Below are 21,878 nucleotides of genomic sequence, written 5' to 3' on the forward strand. Positions count from 1 at the left end.
CCCTAAAAGGCCTACCTGGGTCCCACTGCCACGCATGATGTCCTCTGGAATAGCATAGATCTGGTTCTCCATTTCTACTTTCTGGAGGCCATTGTCTGTAACTTTTACTCGCAGTACACGGAAGTTGGTTCCTCCAAGGTCCAGAGCAAGGAAGTCTCCATCTTCTGCAGAGAGGGGGGGGAAAAGTTATTTCCTGGCATCTTTCTCTAAAGGTCATCAAAGGGATTTTAGATTGTTTAATTTCATTATCTTTCACACTTTCGAGAATTCATCAGAAAGAAGGTCATAACTGAGCAACAGAGCTTCATTCAGTCAGAGACAGCAGCAAGGCTGGGAACACTGCCCAGGTCATATGTTCAGTGCAATGCTCTACACCTAATCAACACTAGATATAAAGCTTTTTGACTTACTACACACACAATCATCCACTGAACAAAAATTTTCATGGGGCTTTCCTGGTGGTAGAATCCTATATACCTGTGCACAAACACAGGAGTTAAGTTTAGGTTTAAATGTAGATCAAATACCTTACTACTACTGTAAGCTTTAGGGAAAATCACTTCAAACTTTCTGGGTTTTCTAGTTTCTTCATTTAATGGCAAGACAGATGGCAAGAAGAGGAAGCAGAGCCAGGGTAGTTTTATAGCTTTAAGTGGGGTCAGAGTGGTGGTTGTCCAAGGATCTCTATGGCAGTGTTTCCCAAGCAGGCTATATGACAAACCACTATAAATAAATATAAGGAACCTGGAGCTGTATAAATCCTCTCCTTTTAAGAGGGCTCCAATTCAGGCTCTCAGAAGCTCAAAGGAGTAAGGGACTGGGAATAAAAAGGGAGGGAACTGAAATGGGAAGAATAGATAAGGGAGAAGGAATCAGTTTTTGGCTTATAGGTTTTTAAAAGTAAGAACCCTTAATTTTTTTGCAAACCCTTGCTTTCCATCTTAGAAATCAATATTATGTATTGGTTCTAAGGCAGAAGAAGAGTAAAGACTAGAAAATGGGTGGGGGCAGTGGAAGAGTGACTTGCCCGGGGCCACATATCTAGGAAATATCTAAGATCAGATATGAACACAGGGCCTCCAATCTCCAGACCTGGCTCTCTATCCAGTGGACCACCTAGGTGCCCCCAAGAACCTACCATCTAAAATAAACATTTTAGGAAGTAGTTAAATTCATCCAGGGTACAATAACTGGGAAATGCTGCTTTAGCAAATATGGAGAAAACAGAAGGTAAAATCTACATGGAGTCCATACAATCTGCACCATGAAAAACCACATAATCTAGAAAAAGGAAACCCTACCACAGACTAAAAAGAAAAACATGATAAAAAGAGAAAAGGGAAAGGGAAAGGAAGGGAAGGAATAAAGAAAAACATGAATATGTGATTGTATACAGTATGCTTTAGGAGGAGGGGGTAAGAGTAAAAGTTTGAACCTCATAGCTTGCCCGATTTAATGAGGAAAGTCTCAGGGACCAAAGACTTCAGTAACACCACGTACCTTTTTGTTGGGAAGAATGGAAAAGTCTTTGTCAGGCTTTTACACTATCCCTGAAAACTAGCTATGTAGATTCTTTCTGCTTGCATATATCTAAGAATGGAGCTCATTGACTCCCAAACAGTTCATCTCCTTGTTGGACAACAGCTCTAGTTACCAGAAATTACTTCTGCATAATGAAATACAGACAGATGTCTTCTGTAATTTCCAGACAAAGATTCCAGCTCTGACCTCTAGAGCCACATGGGCTATTGTATATAAGATAGCAACTTTATGATGAGATCTGAAAATAAATCTACAGACATTCACTGAAACATAACAAAATTATGAGTCATAATTCAGTTTTGCTTGTTTTCTGTCTTGCAGACATTGCCCTATATTCAGGTCAATTCAGAAAGGCTAATCCTGCTTTAAATAACAAAATCCTTAAAATATTTGGAGACAATGATCTTGTTCTCATCTTCTGGTAAAATAGATTAAACAGCCCCAATTCCTTAGAGGTGAGAGTATGGGAGAATGCTAGATATGGAGTGAGGAAAGGCTGGGTTCAAATCTTGATTTAGAAACATAATCATTAATAGCTAGCTTTACATAGTGCTTTTTAGGTTTACAAAACAATTTACAAATCTTATTTTATACTCATAAATAACGTTGGAGGGTAGGTGTTACCTTTGTCCCATATACTATAGATTGACAAACTGAGGCTAGGAATAAAATTAACTGATTTACCTAGGGTCACATAGCTAGTAAGTATCTGAGTCAAGTCCTCCTGACTGAAGCCAGTACCTAGCTGTGTGATTCATGATCAAGTCTAGTAAGATTCCTGAACCTCAGTTCCTCATCTATAAAATTAGGTGGTTGAATCAAATCACCTCTAATCTATGGTCCTATGATACTGTAATACTAATTAATGATAGCTTACATGTGTTCAAACCTAATACAAAACACTAGTCATCTTCACATCTATCTATAAGGATAGATGAGAGTCCTGCTAAGCGAGCCAAGGCTCAGAATTTAAAATTACAAAGCTAGGATCTGAAATAAATCAGAACCCAGGTCTTCCTTTGTCCATTATACCACCACTCAGGATCTGGTTTCAGGATCCTCTGCCATCCTGGTTTGCTGCCCTCAGGACATAATCTAGTTTCTTTAAACCTTTCTCATACTATAACAGAACTGACTACAGTACTCTAAAAGAGGACTACTGGAAAGTGCAGGATAAAATGGGAGCTCCCTTGATGGGGGCACCATGTTTGTATTCATTAACACAACTTGGATTAATGGCATTTTTTTTAAGCAGCCCTATCATAATGAACTTGCTTAGCAGCTTCATCACAATGGTCTAAAATTTTCTGGGATTTTTTCAAAAGGATTACACATTTAAGCCAGTTCTTCCACTGTCTCTCATTGTTACATTGATTAAGTGCAGGTCTGAAGATTTCTTCTTTTAAATTGGGACATAATACTAGCCTGGGGAAAGCCTATGATAATTCTCAATTCTGTGTCATAAACTAATCTGCAAATCTGCAAAACAAAGTTCCCAGGTGCTCTCCTTTAACCAATGTTTGTAATCAACCTAAATATTTTAGTTGTAGGAAGCAAGTCACAGATTAGCTCCTTAGAAATTCTACCCATTATAACAGTGGTTACTTGGGAGTCAATAGAGACTTCAGTGAGAGCCTCTGAAGGGTCTGGAAATTCCTTAGGGCTTCCCTTTTCTGCCCCAAATCCAGATCCCTACCCAGATAACCTCTTCAGATAGATGTCAGCAGATCAATTCTCTGGAGACCATCAATCAACTGGCTTTGGATCATTGCACTATCATCCAGTCCACACTATGTCAACAGAAGTAATGTCAAATACTCTGTAAAACCATAATGCACTATACTATGTCTGCAGAATTCCTCTGATCTTACCCACATCAAAAAGGAAACATTTACCCTGGAACATAAATTCCCAAATAAATGTGTTTGATTATGACTCTCGTTGGCAGTACTAAAAGAGAGATACTTGCTCCTCTTTATACTCCATGTGCATCTCTGCCATGAAGCCTTCCATGGCAATCTCACTCTTTAACCTCTAGTGCTACCAGGTAAAAGCAAATTTCTTCTAGCATTTTGCACAGACCTTCCTCTTTACATTTAAGCAAATTTCTCTTTACATTTAAGCATATTTCTTCTAGCATTTTGCACAGACCTTCCTCTTTACATTTAGCTGACCTCATCCATGCTATCGGTGCTTAAATAAATGTCTCCCTTCTTCCTCAAACTGTAAGTTTCCCAAGTGCAGGCTCTGTCATGAGAGTGAGTATGTGTGTATTCACATGTAGTTACCCATCCCTCCCCAATGACACTATATGCACCCACCACGTGCCAGGCACAGTGTAGACAAAGGTTCCAGTTCTGTCCTCTAGCAGCACACAGGATATACTGTATGGTGTGGGTCCCTCAAAACATTAATTAGCAAAGGCCAAAAACAAAAAAAATAAGTCCTTGCCCTCAAAAAGCTCACATTCTAATGTGGAAGATAACACCAAAGAGCTAATATAAAAGATAACATGTAAATAACTAGGTACACACAAGACCTAAACAGAGTCAATGGTGAAAACAACCTTTCATGCTTCCAAATCAAGGCCACTTGCCACAAGTTCCTTCTTTTCCTCTCCTCATCTCAAATCACTGAGATATCTTTCATCCCTCGTCTCTCCTCCTTCACCCTGGTTCAAGGATAAACAGGTGGTCCTTTTTCCTTTGCCAACGCCAATCCTATAATATCCTTACATTTTTCTCTTCAACTTTCTTCAACTAGTCCATAGTCTCCAGTTTCTTCAATACCCTGCCCACCTTTTTCTGGACATTCTTCGACTTGTTAATATCCTTTCTGTCTAAAAATGGGATTCAGAACGAAAAGTACTCCAAGGCAGTGCAACTAGAGTTTAAAAAGTGAGGAAAGGGGGGGGGGGGGGGAATGATAAGCATTTGTACCTCTAATTCTAGACACTATAACTAAGCACATAGAAATGTTATGTCTTTTGATCCTCACAATAACCTTGGAAGGGAACTGCTGCTGCTGCTATTTTTATCCTGTGATAATCATGCTTGAGAGGTAGTAAAACTAGGTGCAATTTAGGACTAAAGAGGCTGAGGATCCAGGGCTCCATTCCCAACTACTTAAGAGTAGTGAACTTTGCAGACATAGAGGCAAACCCTAGTCTGGTCCAGACAGATCTGAAGAGCACACGCTGTTTGTTGAAAGGGGGAACACAAGGAAGAGAGCCTGTGGATGGCTAAACACAATCCAGTCCCACTCCAGGAACAATTCAAGGTAATTACATAGTCCTAATTCTGAACTCCAGCGCATGAGCAATTCTACCTCTCAAAGAGCAGGAAGAACCACTACTTTATAAAGGATAGATGTAGACGTGCTGACTGTCACTATTTGGGGGTGTGAGTTGTACAATGAGTCAGTTTCATCATGCACTACCCTTTTTTCTTCCAGAAGGGAGATCCTGTCATAAAAAAACCTGGCGATTCTTACAGTAAATAGAGGAGGAAGTAAAAGTGAGTTGCTATATTTAGATTAAAAATACAATCGAGATTCTCAGAGTACCTGCTGGGGATGCCTGATGCCATTACTGGGGAGCCATCACAATTTGCCTCCACATGAAAGCAACCAATGGACAAGTAATTAGTAACTTTCTTCTAAGTGACAAATACTGGAGACATAAATGCAAAGAATGAAACAATCCTTTGCAGTTTTTACATTCTAATAGGGGAGTTAAAAATCCATGCAAAAATATAGAGAATATGAAGTTAATAAATACAAATATGTACAGAGGAGTTAAATACAAATGCGGCTTTGGGGGGAGGGCCCTCTTCTACCAAAATGATCTCTATTCAAACTCCAGAGGTTCCCTATCATTTCTAAGCAAATATAAAAAACTGAAATTCAAAACCCTCCATAAAATGCCCTGCCCGCTCACTTTTCCAGTATTTACATTTAAATGACTTGCCACCAGTGCAGTTAGACCTACATTTTTCACTGGTCCTCCCATATGCCTGCAAATGTTCTCCCTCCTGATCTCCACTGCCTTACTTCCCCCTGAGTCCCTTCAAGTCCCAGATAAAAATCCCACCTTCCACAGGAAGCCCCCCTCAATTTAGTACCTCTCTCTGTTGATTCATTCTCTCCAATTTCTCCCACACACAATTTTTTTGTGTGAGGTCTCCTTAAGACTGGGTGTCCATGAGAGCACGCATTATCTTTTGCCCCTCTATGTAACCCCAGCACTTAGCACAGTATCTTACAAATTGTAGAATAATGATTGACTGATAGTTGGTGAGATCAGGAAAGAATAACATCAGGCAGAAGATGGAGTACGAATCACATCTTAAAGGAAGAGAAAGATTATAAGGCAGAGGTAAGGAGGTCCCCGTGCAGTCCTGGCACCAGGGACAGACATCATATCTTGTTCTTCACTACACGATGTATTTGACTAGTATTAGGGTGTCTATGCTATTTAGAGAAGATACAAAGGAGGAGCCCCTACCATGCTGAGTACAACATAACACAGAAGCTTCTCAATAAATCCCTTTTTTAAAGAATTACAGAATCTGAAGAGTCAGAGAAACCTTCAGAGCTAACCAGTCCAAGTGTACCAAATGGCAAATGCCGTCTACAACATCCCTAGCAAGAGCTCATTCATTCATCCTCTGCTGAAGGTCCTCCTGCTCTCACTATGCCTACCCTAGAGGTACCTTTATTCTCTGCTGTGGAGCCCCTACCAATGGCCTGGATGGGAAGAACAGAAGATCCTCCTTAGCCCTCCACAGTCTGGCTCCCCACCACTCAGCTACCCTTTCGGGCTTATTCCCTATTGCTCCCCTCACAAGAGGTGAACGAAGAAGATCTTGCTAACTCTTCTCTATCCATGATATTCCGTCCTGCCTCTGTGACCCCGATCTGGGGTTATCTCCATCTTCCACCTCTGGGCCTTGAAGAATCCCCAAATTTCCCTCCAAGAATAGCTCAGCGACCAGCCTCCTCCTTCATGAGGCTTTTCTGGATTCGCCATCCTCCCAGTTATAAATGGTATGTGTCTCCCTCTTGAAATGACTTCCTCTTACTTTGTTTATGCTGGCTCAAGGTCTCTTAACTCTGGAGGGACCAAGACTCAATCAAACCCAAGTCAATGGGTCTCCAAGTCCATGGCTTTTGCCCACTCTGCATGCCATGCACTGTCTTTCTACTGGTGAACCACAGCAATTAACACTACACTAATGGTAACTATGGTGAGTTAAGGATATAGAAGACTTGAGATGGTGGCTGAATATGTATTATCATTATTTTACAGAGAAGAAAACTGAGGTTGTATGATTTTCTCAGTGTCCCAAAACAATGGAGCATGACTCAAACCCAAGTCTTGTGATGCTCTTTCCATTCTTCACACCAGCAGAGAAATACAGTCGGAAGAGCTCAGTGTAAGCAGACAGGTTTGTTGGAAGGAATCACCTGCAAGCAGCTCATGTCACAAGCCATCCAGTTCCCTTCAGCAGCATGGATGTGTTCATAGCCAGCTCCTGTCCTCTAAGGATATCAAAGAAATTTCCCAAAGTAGCACCTATTGCTATTCCACTAGTCAGCTTCAGTTCAGTTCATGACAGAAAACTGTGAAAAGTTGAATCTGTATAGATTTAGAGAAATCAGGAAATAAGAATTGCCAATCAACCAACAAACACTGCCTTCCTGTAGCTAATAACATTGAGGAAAGGCCTTAAAAACCTACCTGCCCTTCCTAATCTCCTCATGCTAGCGTGGAGGACTTTTATAATTTCAAAGGTTCTTAGATCCAGATCTTTCACTTCTGTTGAGAGGTTGACTGACCCGGCCTATCTAGTGGATGGAAAAACTGGGGCTAAAACCCTTGATTTCAAAGAATCCAGCCTTTGGGAGTTAAAGGAAACCTTGGAATCACCTAATGAAAGAGTTCTGCATCTGAGCTCTTCCTGCTATATATATATCGCACTGCCTTCTATAAGGAAAAAGCCAAAAGCCACCCTGCACCCATCATGCAGGACTAGTAGGACTGCATTTTGGGTTGCTGAGAAACAAAAACAAGGACAGCGAAGAATGTACAAATCCTTCTCAGAAATGCAACTGACTGCTCAGAGTGACTGAGATTTGACTTCTTTTTTTGACAGGTCTTGTCCTCCAGTGAACTGTCTGCCCGCTCCCAGCTCTGGCATTTTTAAGATGCCTTACAAGGCCCTTGCAATCCCACTCTTGCTATGGAAAACTTGGAACTCACCCTGGGGTGACTTTTTTTCTTCTCACTCCCCCCCTCTACCCTCACCCCATTGGCCGGAGGCAACATTTCTGAGTATTCCAGTTCTGAGTTTCCCTGGGTAGCTTAGGCCTCAGTAGGATTCTAGGAAAGCTGCATACTGGTTGATTAAATATCTGTCATGGGGGATGAGAAATAAAAAGAAAGACAAACTGCCTTGATCAGCACTCTTAATTTCTGAACACATTCAATGCGCTGAGCTAGCTACTCTGTGAGGATTAAAGGCGGCTGGGCTTGCCTTTGTGCCAGGGTGATGCTCTCACGAGGACAGGGGTCCAAACTAAACTAAGGCTGGGCTGATTTGGGGTCAAACCGTCCCCAGCAGGTTCTGATCAGGAATCATCTTCATGACAGAGGTCAATCACCCTGACCTTCCTAGGCCAAAGAGCAAGGAGAAGCCTTGACCTTTACTGAACTACCTTCAGAAAAACCAATGAACAATTACTCTCAATAATGATTCCCAACATGGAATTTAAACTTGCATGTAAAAGATTGGATGTGGAGTTGGAAGAACAGGGTTTGAAATGTGGGCTTCCTCATCTTTTTATAAAAGGAAGTGTATAATTCAGAATTTTTATTTTATAGTGCTTTTATGAGAAAAGAATTTTGTAAATCTTCAAGCACCAAAGAGAATCTTTTAAAACTATTATTATATATTTTCTATCTATCCTCCTTCCTATGCCCTCTCTGAATCCCATATCCCCAAGCTAGGGCATTCCTTCCTGGATCTGGGCTAAACAGAGATAGTGAGATACAATGGAAAGTAGTGTAGGAGGAGTCAGCTGCCCCTAAAGGACAAGGTTACATTCTCTAAATGTCTTCATTTCCTGTCATCACTAACTAACTATTGGCAAGAGATGAAGCAATATTTCTCCATAGGACTTAAAAGTCTACCTACAATCTGTTAAATTTATTTTCTGACTTGGTGTCTTACAAAATTGTGAGTATCTTCCTCCTTGGGACAGAGTTCAATCATCCTTCCTGACTCAACTATGGATTACTGGAGCAATAAAATAATGAAAAGACAAGGAAGGGTGTGAAAGTGTTTTAGTAGAATAGAAGGGCTCCTTGTCTATGCAGTAGTTGTTTTAAGATAAATCCAATAGATAATGTAATTGAGTAGCAAAAAGTCATTACAAATATTTGCAATTAAGCCTATAACTAAAATTTTTAAAGAATTTAATTGATTGATTGATTGATTGATTGATTAAGGAATGGACCTGCGCGCACTCGCGCGCGCACACACACACACACAAAAATAGAGCAGCAGTTTTTATAGTAGCATAGGACCAGAAATCTATTTAACTGAAGACCTGAATAAATCATGGTAATGGAATACAACTGTGCCATAAGAAATAATGAAAAGTGACAAATTAGATAAAACTGGAAAGAGTAAGTAGAGATAAAAATAAAATGAGTAAAACAAGAACAATTCATACAAATAACAACACTATAAAATCAAGACACCAATTTCTGATCAACTCTATCAACCATGACATTCAACAATGTTACTAATCTTGGAAAAGAAAGATGAACTCAGGGGTGCCAAAAGGGGGAAGAGTTAGATAACTCAGGAGATAAAGAGAACCAGACCTGGAGTTAGGAGGACCTGGCTTCAAATCTGGCCTCAGATACTTCCTACCTCTGTGACCCTGGACAATTAAGTCACTTAACCCAAATTGCCCAGCTCTTACTACTCTTCTGCCTTAAAATTAATACTGAGAGAAGGTAAGGGTTTATTTTTCAGCATAGAACTTTCTAAACATATTCAATGCCAAAAAATATTTTTGCTACATTTTTTGTTATAAGGTTTTGTTTTTCTTTATTTTCCTCTCAAAGGTTTGACATTAGAAAAAAATCAATTTTTACTTAATGAAAATATTAATTAAAAAATACAACATGTTGAATGGTGTAGGAGTCTCTGGAGGGAAAAAAGCTTTTCTTTTTTAATCATGGTTTGCCATTAATTTGCAACCTGCTCCCAATTTTACTTAATAACAAATGACATCTATATATCTCTCATCAGTTAAGTCACTTTCCCTTTCTGGACCAGTTTATCTACACATAAAGAGTTTCCAGATTAATATCATGATTCCTTACAGAAAAGAATTTATTGCCCAAGAGCTGCAAGGGACACTTTTTTAAAATGTCATATAATACAACCCTATTATTATCAGATGAAGAAACTAGGGGCCCAAAAGTAGAAGTCAATTGCTTCTCTATCACACAAGCAACTAGTTAATAAAAGACAGGGATTTAAACTTGGGTCCTCTGCTTCCAAATCTGTCTCCCTTCCCATTAGAGCAGTGGTTCCCAAACTTTTTTGGCCTACCATCCCCTTTCCAGAAAAAAATATTACTTAGCCCCATGGAAATCATTTTTCTTTAAATTTTAATTAATTAATTAATAGGGATTAATGGGAAAGATAAATGCACCTGTGGCCATCACTGCTCCCCTGGATCACTGCAGCACCCACCAGGGGGAGGTAGTGCCCACTTTGGGAATCACTGCATTAGACCCTACTGTGCTATGTACTAGAAAAATTTTCTATCCTGAACTTCCACTCTAGTTTAAAAAAAAAAAAAAAAAAAAAAGGTCAAAGCCTCTTTTATTAGAGGTAGGGTGATACAATGGGACAGCTTTCTGAGAAATGAATGGAGTCAGTCAAATATTTTTACCTGTATTATGGGCAGATCACTTACTTTTCCCAGCCTTGAAGTCAGAAGATCCAAGTTCCAAACCTGGATCTGTTCCTTATTACTTATTTGACCTTGGGCAAACTTTCCCCTTTTCTAGAATTTGGTAAAATGAGAGGGCTGGATTGAATTCACTCAAAGTGCCTTTTGGGAGCTGAGTATTTATTGAGCATCCTTGAGACATTGCCATTGTCACAGTAGCAGCAGCAGCAGTAGGAACATAATTATATACATAAACAGCAAACCCTTAACTTCTGTGTATTGGCTCCTAGGTGGAAGAGTGGTAAAGGTGGGCAATGGGGGTTCAAGTGACTTGCCCAGGGTCACACAGCTGGGAAGTATCTGAGGCTGGATTTGAACCTAGGACCTTCCCATCTCTAGGCCTGAATCTCAATCCACTGAGCTACCCAGCTGCCCCATAAATGACTTACTTCTAACTGACAGTTAGACCCCAGATTACTATGGTCTCCAGAATATTACTCAGAAATGAGCAACTAAGTAAGATGTTTAAGGCAAATGTATGTAAGAGGTAGGCAGAGCTTTCATGGCTAAAGGTTAGGATTTTTTTTTTCTTAAATTAAAATTTTTTTTCTTCTTATAGAAATCTGGTAGGGCTAAAATCTGTAAGAAGTGAGCACTCCACTTCTGGGAATCCTTATATCATGAGTAACCTACAGTACTCACATTACTAGTCCAAGTAATAAGGAAAAGATATAGAGGAAACACATTGGTCAGCAGGGAACCAACCAGACACTCCTAGAACTTGGAACTGGCAGGCAGCATTGGGGTAGGACAAGGAAAGGCAGGAACCAGGCCAATTAAGAAATGGAGGTGTGAGGTTTCCCAACCACTTTTCTCTATGTCTGTCCCTCAATATCATATCCGAGCTTATTCAACCTTCCTTATCTTTTCTGTTGAGCCCATTCTGTTGAACTACACTTCAAAGTAAAGGACTAATTGGGTGCAGCTAGGTAACTCAGTGATTGAGAGCCAGGCCAGGAGTGGGAGTGAGGAGAACCTGGGTTCAAGTCTGACCTCAGGTACTTCCTAACTCTGTGACCCTGTGCAAGTTACTTAATCCCCCATTGCCTAACCCTTACCATTTTTCTGCCTTAAAACCAATATATAGTATTGATTTTAAGGCAAGGGATTTTTTTGTTTTGATTTTAAAGTATGGGATACATAGAATTTGAGAGCTGGAAGATACCTGTTAGTGCTGGCTAAGAAGATGAGGTCCAAGAATGGGATTTGGAATTTTTTGAACTGTGGTTTAAATAAAATACAGGAACCCTACACAAAGGCTGGTAAAAGTTTATTTGCCTATATAATCTAATCAGAAGAGCTATAAACTAAAAATAAAGAAGGAATGAGAAAAAATATGCCTGGGCATATTACTACCATTCTTGATACCACAGAGCATAGATAACATTACGGGAAGAATGAGAAACATCCAGAGGTTCATAAGAGATAAAATTAAAGGAAGTAGTCAATAATAAAAACTCTTGGTTTCATGTCTAAACCCAAGTGAATAGTATATATATGAGGGGGCAGCTGGGTAGCTCAGCGGATTGAGAGGCAGGCCTAGAGACGGGAGGTCCTAGATTCAAATCTGACCACAGACACTTCCCAGCTGGGTGGCCCTGGGCAAGTCACTTAACCCCCATTGCCTAGCCCTTACCACTCTTCTGCCTTAGAACCAATATACAGTATTGACTCCAAGAGGGAAGGTATATGTATGAATAGCAAGTGAGATGAATGAGGAATCTTAATTCAAAAAGTCAAATCTGGCCAAATAAGTATCACTGAGATATATGGCATATGCCACAGCAATGGAACTAGGAACAACTGAAACTGCATATTCCAAAGTCAAAAGGAATAAGATAAGTAAAGAGGGTAGGGAAGTGAATGACAAAAGAAATTCGGCCACCTCTCCCATTGATTGGTTGGAATAATGATAAGAGAGTAGAGAAAAGGTGGGGGTCAAGAGGAATTATCTTCAGAATTAAAAAGGGCAAAATAAAAATGACTTAACAGAAAATTGCTATCCAAGACAAGTAAGGAAATATTAGAGGGGTGGGGCAGGCTGCCTGGTCTGGCCTAGACCAGTGATGGCATTTTTTAGAGACTGCATGTACCCCATCCACAATCCACACAGGAGGAAATGCTCCCATTGGGCTGCTGGGCAGAAGGGTGAGTAAAGTGAGGAATGTCCTCAGTGAGCAGTAAAGAGGGGGAGGGGGAGTGGCCCTTGTGCACTGCTCCCCTCCAGCTCTGCCACCTGTGAACTACCCACCTTATCCTGTGTGCTCCCATTGGCTGCTGGGCACAGGGGGTGGGGGATGTGAAAAAATGTCTTGGGGGGCAGGGGGGGGAACAGCTCTGCCAGAATCCCTCTCCCTTTCTAGTAAGAGACAGGTGGGGCACAGCAGGGCACCTACCCAGGAAGCTCTCTGAGTCATCTTTAGCACATGTGCCACAGGTTTACTATCACTGAATTCCTATCTTTGACCTTTAAACTGTTCTTGGATATGGGAGAGAGAATGAAGGAATAGCAAGAGGCAAACTGTTCTGATTTTCACACACACACACACACACACACACACACAAAATAGAATGGAGTCTTTGCACCATAAGCCAGTGAGCTTGACTTCAACTTCGAAAAAAAATTCAGAAACACACAGTAGTAATGGATGGTTAAGGACCACTTAGAAAAGAACCAGTGTAGCTTCATCTAAGAATAGTTCATGCCAAGACTAACTATATTTCCTTTTTAATAGGCTTACTAAACAAACCACTACTGTGAAGGGCTTCTGTGGCTATTTTATCAAAAAAATTTGGCAATCATCCTATTCTTAAGGAACAAGATGGAGAGATGGGTGCTAAAAGGCAATAAACTAGACAGATTTGGAATTGATTGATAGCCAGACTATTCTAAAAAATCCATTAGGAATTCAAAGTCCAGGTGGAAGGTCTCTAGTAAAATGCCCTGGGAGTCTATACTTGACCCAGCAACTTAATTATGAATAAGGCAGAGGTGGGGCTGCATATCAAATGTATGGCTGGCAAAAAGCTAACCCAATGAGCAATCATCAGGAACCCCCCCAAAAAAGTACGGATGGCTTTGAATAGCTATGACAAGTCAAAGAAGTAGGGCTACTAAACCTTTCATAAGAGGCAGTTATAGCTCAGTGGTTAAAAGCACTGGGCCTAGAATCAGGAAGACCTGAGTTCAAATTCAGTCTCAGACACTTCCTAACTGTGTAACCCTGGGCAAGTCTCATAATCTAAGATTGCCTGAGACAAAAGAATCCACTGGAAAAGGAAATGCAAACCACGTGAATAACCTTGCCCAGAAAACCCAGCTTTGGCATTATCTATGTTTTACTGTATTTATTTTGTTAAATATTTCCCAACTACATTTTATTTTTTTTTTAAACCCTTAACTTCTGTGTATTGGCTCCTTGGTGGAAGAGTGGTAAGGGTGGGCAATGGGGGTTAAGTGACTTGCCCAGGGTCACACAGTTGGAAAGTGTCTGAGGCTGGATTTGAACCCAGGACCTCCCGTCTCTAGGCCTGACTCTCACTCCACTGAGCTACCCAGCTGCCCCCTCAACTACATTTTAATCTGATTCAGGTCACACTGAGTTGTGTTTAACACTTTTGGCTTAGGACCAAATAGATTTAAGATTTCCTTAGACCAGCTTGAAAAAAGCCACTTCATAACAGGCAGCACAGACCATGCAGGCAGAAGACCTGAATTCAAATGTAGTCTCAGACATTTAACTATGTGGGCAAGTTGCAACTTGCTTTCCTCAAAGTATTCTGTAAAATGGGGACAAGAATAGCACTTACCTCTCTCTCTGAATGGTTATGAGGATTAAGGCACTTATCCTGTTAGCTATTATTATGCAAGATAGGGAAGGTATAACAGGGGAAGAGAAAAGGCATTTATTTATATAGTACCTACTATGTGCCAGGCGCTGTACCAAGTGCTTTTGCAAATATCTCATTTGATCCTCACAGCAATCCTGCACAGTAGATGCTATTATTCTTCCCATTTTATAATTGGGTAAAATGAGGCAGGCAGAGATTAAGTGATTTGCTCAGGATCACATAGCATTAAGTATCTAAAGTCATATTTGAACTTGGGTCTTCCTGACTCCAAACTCAGCATTCTATCTACCTAACTGCTTCCAAGACAAGATCTAGACAGCAACATGTCTAGAGAGGATACAAGGAGGAGAAGCTACATATCTCTGTGGATTATCTGATCAATATAGGCCAATAGCATATGGCAGCCAAGAAAGCTAACGTGAGGACACATCTAAGGTCTAGAGATTAGTCCTGTCCATCTTCTATGGCTAGAATATCTAAACAGCAAATTCAATTCTGAGCACCACATCTTATTTAAAAAGCTGGAGAACACCAAAGGGAATGGTAAAAGACCTCAAGTTAATGCCATATGGAGGGGTGAAAGAAGTGAGGAGGTTTTAGCCTGCAGAAGGACAAATTTAAGGAGACCTTGACACATCGATCTTCAAATTTTGCAAAGCTGACACATAGAAAAGGACATTGCTTCTGCTTGGCCCCTTGAGGAAAGGAAGAGGAAGTCACTAAAAGCAGAAATAGCATAGGGGGTGATGTAATCCAGGCCGGAAGCAAAACGAACTGTCTATAGCTTTTTAAAAAGGTAAACATAATAAAAAGATGGACCAATATTACAACAGGAGGCCTGTATCTATCATGAATGCTACCACCTGGAAGGGACAAGCAAGGTGGGGTTAAAAGAGGAAAACCTGGACAAGACCTTTATAATTCATCTTTTAGCTTAAAATTCTGTTGTGTGCCAGACACTTTAAAAGATGCAAGGTACAAAAAAACCATAAATCTCTCACTAAATTAGGGTGTATTTGGGCAGGGGAGTGACAAGACCAGCTCTATAATGGTAAGATAATTCTCAAACAGATCGGTTAGAAGGCCCTTAAAATTTGCAAAGATAATGCCAAGTGCTATCTCCACTTTATTTGTCTCATATCAATATTTACAATATATCTTTCCCTAAATGAGAAAAAAATTCCCTCTCAACCAATTCTCTCTACCACTCAGGAAGCTATTCCTTATGAGATAAGAAAAAAAAAATCAGCCCAATTAACAGATCCATCAAGTCAGACAGTATGTAATATGTTCCATAATTCCTTCTAGCCCTCACCTTTTCTGCAAAGAAGGGAGGCACATTCTCATCTCCTTCTTGGGTTCAAATGTGGCAATTATGCTGTGTTATAACTATCTTTTAAGTGAGGGAACTGATAGTAAAGGTCAGGCATGATGAAAGCCTGAGTCTGGATGGCACAAAAGTTTGACACACTGCTAGTTATACTGACACAATTTGGCAACTAATCCCAAATTCTTTTTTTGACATCTACCATGTCAAAGGCATTCCATTCGACCTACATGAAGATAAAAACAAAACAATCCCTTTCCTCAAGGCACCTGAGCTCTAAAAATCAAGGAAGAAATGCCACAAGTACACGGGATTTAGAGAGAGAGAGTCTAATCCACATATCTAAAGGAAGCTAAGGATGCTGAGCTAGAGGAAGACAGAACCAATTCCAGGCAGGAGGGACAAGACAGGTCAATGCAAATTGTTTAACATAAGTTGGTCAAAAACCTAAGGTTTTAAACATGGGTGCATGGAAGAATGAATGGCAGGATCATTTCAATTTGGAAATTAGAAGAATGATGGATAGGCCTGGAGGAAAAGTGAGTTTTTTTTTTAAACGTGTTGAGTACAAAGTTTTGGTAGATCACACAGGTAAGGAGAGGGAGGAAAGCTGAACAAAAGAGGCCTTGGGACAGTGCCTACACACCTGTGTAATGGGAGAACAAAAAAACAACCACTAGAAGTACAGAAAGAGAAGAACCAGTGAAGAATCTGAAAATCAAGGGAGAACCTCAAAGGAGGTAGTGGTCATGGGACCTAACAATTAGGTGGTCACAGAAGCCATTTAAGAGAGTAATTTTAAGTATAAATTTTTTTTTTTGGAGGAGGTAGAAATTCAGAATACAAGGGGTTGGAGAATGAATAAACAGTGAGGGAATTAAATCTTTGTGTCAACTACCCTTTCTAGAGGCCTGGAAGGTTATTGATTTTGCCCACTACCATCATGCTATGGATATACTGATTAACTCATGGCAAACAGTTGCATGACTTGCAGAGGTCTAAGCTGAAAAGTGCAGGAGGGCTGAGATGTGAAGCCAACTGTTTCCAAATCCAAGGGATATTGGCTGCCTGGAGAGGATCTCATCATTGCTCGCTATGTTGCCTCTTGTCTTGAAAAGAGGCCATTTACCAGTCATTGACTCCACAGAGTGTTTGGGATAGATCAAGGGACCAGGTAGAAACAATGAATTTGGGGCAGTAGCACTAAAGCTCCCTTCTCTTCACACTTGGATTTGAGAACCTGAACTCTCCATAAGAAATTTTTATCACCAGAGAGATTATCTACTCTATTTGCTATTTTCTTCCCATTTCCAATATCCACCTTATCAGAGACACAGGTCAGAAAGATAAAGTAGTTTCAGTTTCCCTGGACTCCTGGGAGTTCACATACCTACCTACCAAACAGTCAAATGGCATTTGCTAGCTCAAACAGCTGACAGTCAATTGATGTGAAGTCAATTGATAAAACATCAGGATTCAAGCAATTCACAACTCACACCCAGAAGAAACTCAGCATGATTAATTTGTTCTGTATATAAGTGTTCTTATGGTGCTTAAAAATGCAAAAGGTTTATTTTGCATCATCAATAGCCCTTGCTAGTTAATTAAAAACAGACCCCCCTGGGGGCCAGCGAGGTAGCTCAGTGAATTGAAAGTGAGGCCTAGCATGGGAGGTCCTAGGTTCAAATTTGACCTCAGACACTTCCTAGCTGTGTGATCCTGGGCAAGTCATTTAATCCCCACTGCCTAGCCCTTACCACTCTTCTGCCTTGGAACCAATATACAATATCAATTCAGTAAGGGTTTGAAATTTTTTGAAAACTCACTGACATTAAACATAGAAAGGATCTTAGACCAATGCTATGAGCTAATTTAGTAAGGCCATCTTTAGGCATCTTCTCCAGGTCCACATCAACCTTTTCCAGAGAAGAACCAGAGACTCGTTTATCATAGTAATTCAACAGAATGTCAGCTCCTTGAGGGCAAAGTCTGTCTCATTTTTGTCTTTGTAGCTTCATTCCCTAGCACAAATTAACAAAGGCTTGTTGAACTGAATGGAATTTTGCTCTTTAAGATGCCAACTAAGTATTTCTAGTATTTTTAAACCCATATCTGACTTAGAATCAATACAAATCATGATATTTATTGCAAGACAATCTAGCCTTTATATGTCATTTTTGTTGTTGGTTAGTCATTTTCAGTTGCGCACCTGTCTGAACACATTTAGGGTTTTTTTGGCAGAGATACTGAAATGGTTTGCCATTTCCTTCTCCAGCTCATGTTATAGATGAGGAAACTAAGACAAATAGGGTTGGTTAAGTGACTTACCCAAGGTCACATAGTGACTTAAGTGTCTGAGGCCAGATTTTAAACTTAGGATTTGAACTCAGGAAGATGAGTCTTCCTAATTTAAAGGCCAGTGTTCTATCCAGAGCCACCTAGCTCCCCCACTTACATATGGTAACCACTTAGCTATCAGCCAAATATTAAACCTTATATAATCCTTTATGCCACAAAAGGGAAATATCCCAGATATAAAAAGGTATCATCCAGGATTATCTTCTAAAAAAGAGGCATATCATTTGGGTTGGTCAAAAAATGGAGCATTCTGCCTCCAGAGTTCAGGCTTCAGGTGCCATCAACTAAAGTCCCCTCACTGTGGTGTGGAAGTGACCCCATGTTCTAACAGGCTCACCATCAAGCTAAAAAAAACTCCACGTGTTTACATGGACAAAACTGGCTAAGTTCAGGGGTTTATCACCAACAGATCTTTCTAGGTCCAAAGAAGCTTATATTTAAGGTATAATCTAAAAATGAAGAGATGAGCTTCCATAACAAAGTCAACCAAATTTTCAAATATGGCGCCATTGGATCCATTCATTTATACTAGCTTCTGTATCATTTGAAATTGATGTAATCCCTGGGAGACTACAACTCCCAGGACTCTCTCTGTTACAACTTCCCCTGACACCTCCCCCTTCCTTTGTGGGAGGTGTCAGAGAAAGTATAAAAGAGAAAGCAGGGCTCTAGACTCTGGAAGCTCTGCTCTCTACCCTGGAGAGCTCTCTACCCTGAGACCCTGATCTCTCTCTCCGTACCTTTTTCCCTTTCTTCCTACCTCCTAGTTTTCCCTAGACCTTTTTCCTAACCTAAATAAAACCTAGCAATTTTAAAACCTAAAGTTGCTCTCTGATCATTCATTTGAGCCCCTGAAGGGGTCTGGTAAATTTCCCCCACCAGGATGCTACCTTCTTTTCCCTTCCTCTCTCCTTTCTCCCATCCATCCTATCCATCCTACCTTCATCCCTTCATCACTCCTCACACTTTTTTTTTAACCCTTACCTTCCATCTTGGAGTCAATGCTGTGTATTGGTTCGAAGGCAGAAGAGTGGTAAGAGCTAGGCAATGGGGGTTAAGTGACTTGCCCAGGGTCACGCAGCTGTCTGAGGTCAGATTTGAACCTAGGACCTCGCCTCTCTAGGCCTGGCTGGCTCTCAATCCACTGAACTACTCAGCTGCCCCCTTATACTAGCTTCTAATCAAACTACTGGTATGATCTTCATCAAAACACTTTTTTTTAATGACCTGCCACCTAGTAGCCCAGATGAAGACATTTTCCCAGCAAATAGTGTTTCATTTCATTCATGGTAGATCATCTATACTACACATAGGGAATTGCCAGTTTTAAAAAATGAAATAAAAAGCTGTCCCCAAGAGTTTATTATATGGGCTTGTCTTTCGGATAGCCTTGTATAATAAAATATACAACACTAAATACAGTATTGAAATAAATATTATCTCTTCCTTGTTAGCATTATAACCATTGTCATTTTGATTGATATAATACAGGATATAGCAGCTTTTACTCTATTTGGTCTGTTGACCAGAATGTGTTATTTGCTTATATATAATAGGTTCTTTTTTAATACAAGTGGCTATTTGTCATTCATTCCTGGGTTCACAATTACATTAAATGTGGGGACTAACTCCTGACAGATAACCTTAGTAACCATAATGGGATTTGTTGGCATAATTAAAAGGTAGCCAAGATAAGTCCATTCTTCAATTACCTATTTTATTGCTTCCCTAACCACAATAGACCATATGTACCTAGTTTCACTTTATTATCTATTACTGTTTTGTCCTGACAGTTTTATTTGTTTAAGTCTTATTTTCCCGGTAACCAGAAAACCTCTTGAAGGTAGGGGCCAAGGCCTTACTTTACCCCTTTTTTTTTTTTTTAAATTTTAAACCCTTAACTTCTGTGTATTGTCTCATAGGTGGAAGAGTGGTAAGGGTAGGCAATGGGGGTCAAGTGACTTGCCCAAGGTCACACAGCTGGGAAGTGGCTGAGGCCGGATTTGAACCTAGGACCTCCTGTCTCTAGGCCTGGCTCTCAATCCACTGAGCTACCCAGCTGCCCTCTTTACCCTCTTTTATTGTCCCTCTCTCCAGCTCCCCCAGAAGCCACAAAATACCAAGGCAATCCTCAGTTAGAAGCAGCCTGGAATTGGGAATTCAATGGGGGCTTGAAGGCAGAAAGGATTCCCTAAATCCTATCAGTCACTTACTTAGCTGTGTGATCTTGGGGCAAGTTATTCATCTTCTAGGTAGCTACTTTCTCAAAAGTAAAATTAACTGGATTGGATAACCAAACCAGGATAACTATTTTGTAAACAGTAAAGCACCATATAAATGTCAGCTACAATCACTTTTATTCTTATTTCTCTAAACATAACCATTTAACTTATCTGTTCCCAACCCCAAACAAGGAAGTATCTTCCTTTCCCTTTCAAAGGTATACAATCTGGTTAGAGATAGATACTTCAATACCCCTCCTTCTCCTCCAAGAGTCTGGGATTTTCTTGGCAGAAGTAATCTGTCCACCATCAAACATCTAAGGAATTTCCAAAAGTGGAGATTTGAACCTACGGGGTTTTTTTTGTTTTTGTTTTTTTAAATTTTAAACCCTTAACTTCTGTGTATTGACTTACAGGTGGAAGATTGGTAAGGGTAGGCAATGGGGGTCAAGTGACTTGCCCAGGGTCACACAGCTGGGAAGTGTCTGAGGCCGGGTTTGAACCTAGGACCTCCTGTCTCTAGGCCTGGCTCTCAATCCACTGAGCTACCCAGCTGCCCATCTTTTTTAAGATGCCATGAACATTCATTCCACTATAGCACACCACATTCCAACATCACAATGCCATCGTGGATGATCTATGAAATTTGTTACAATGTCTAAAATCCATCATCCTGTGGCTAACAATTCATTTCCACACTACCATGTGGGACTTCAGGAGATTTGGTAGGATGAAACAAGCTGGTGGCACAGCACACCTTCAGAGCTACACGAAATGAGACAGTCTTACCTGTCCAATGTTGGTTGAAGAAGGTGTAAGCTACCATGAAGCTACCTATTTCCAAGCCTGACCAAACAACTAGATGATCACTGATAGATTTTTAACATGTTATTATGGTGGCATCTCCGGGATAAATGATACAAAACTGATATATTTTAGTGACCTACTTCCATAGGGAAAAAATCAATTTTGCTTCAGTAATTCTCACATTTTGCCATTTTTATCCAAATTAGTTCCACCTGAGTATCTTCAGCAAGAATTTCTAACTTAATATTATGGAGTCAATCCAAAGCAGAGGTTTTGAATCTGGCCACATCCTACTCTCCATTGTGCCATTTTGGAGGGTTTTATAGAAAAATACTGGAGAGATTTGACATTTCCTTTTCCACTTCATTTGACAGATGAGGAAACTGAGGCAAATGGAGTCAAGTGGCTTGCACTAGATCACACAGCTAATAAGTGACTATGGACATATTTGGACATTACATATCTAAATCTAATCTTGGGAGATGGGATAGGTAGACTCCAAGAAAAACTCCCCATAAATTACAACTAGTCTGAAATGTGACAGACTAAAATAATGAGTTCCCAGGACATCCCCTGCACAGGAGATTTATGAACTGAACTGAACTGCGTTCATTACAGGTTGCTTTGGCACAGGCACAGACACAACCCTCACCCTCCTCTAGTTTAAGGAAGGACTTACTGGTCTCAGGAAGCAGATTTCCAGTGTTGGCACAGACCCTACACATATGCAAAGT

At 40.4% G+C, this 21,878-nt stretch overlaps 1 protein-coding gene across 1 annotated transcript in view; it reads right to left on the reverse strand.

Moving 5' to 3' along the window:
* The window catches only part of HK2 (hexokinase 2), an 84,138-nt gene that overhangs the window by 34,724 nt on the left and 27,536 nt on the right, over positions 1–21,878 (reverse strand). The window contains exon 3 of the mRNA XM_044663572.1: positions 16–164. Within this exon, the coding sequence (XP_044519507.1) occupies positions 16–164 (149 nt within the window). The remainder of the gene's footprint in view (positions 1–15; positions 165–21,878) is intronic.

This window comes from Gracilinanus agilis, chromosome 2 (genome assembly GCF_016433145.1).
Source record: "Gracilinanus agilis isolate LMUSP501 chromosome 2, AgileGrace, whole genome shotgun sequence".
NCBI lineage: Eukaryota > Metazoa > Chordata > Mammalia > Didelphimorphia > Didelphidae > Gracilinanus > Gracilinanus agilis.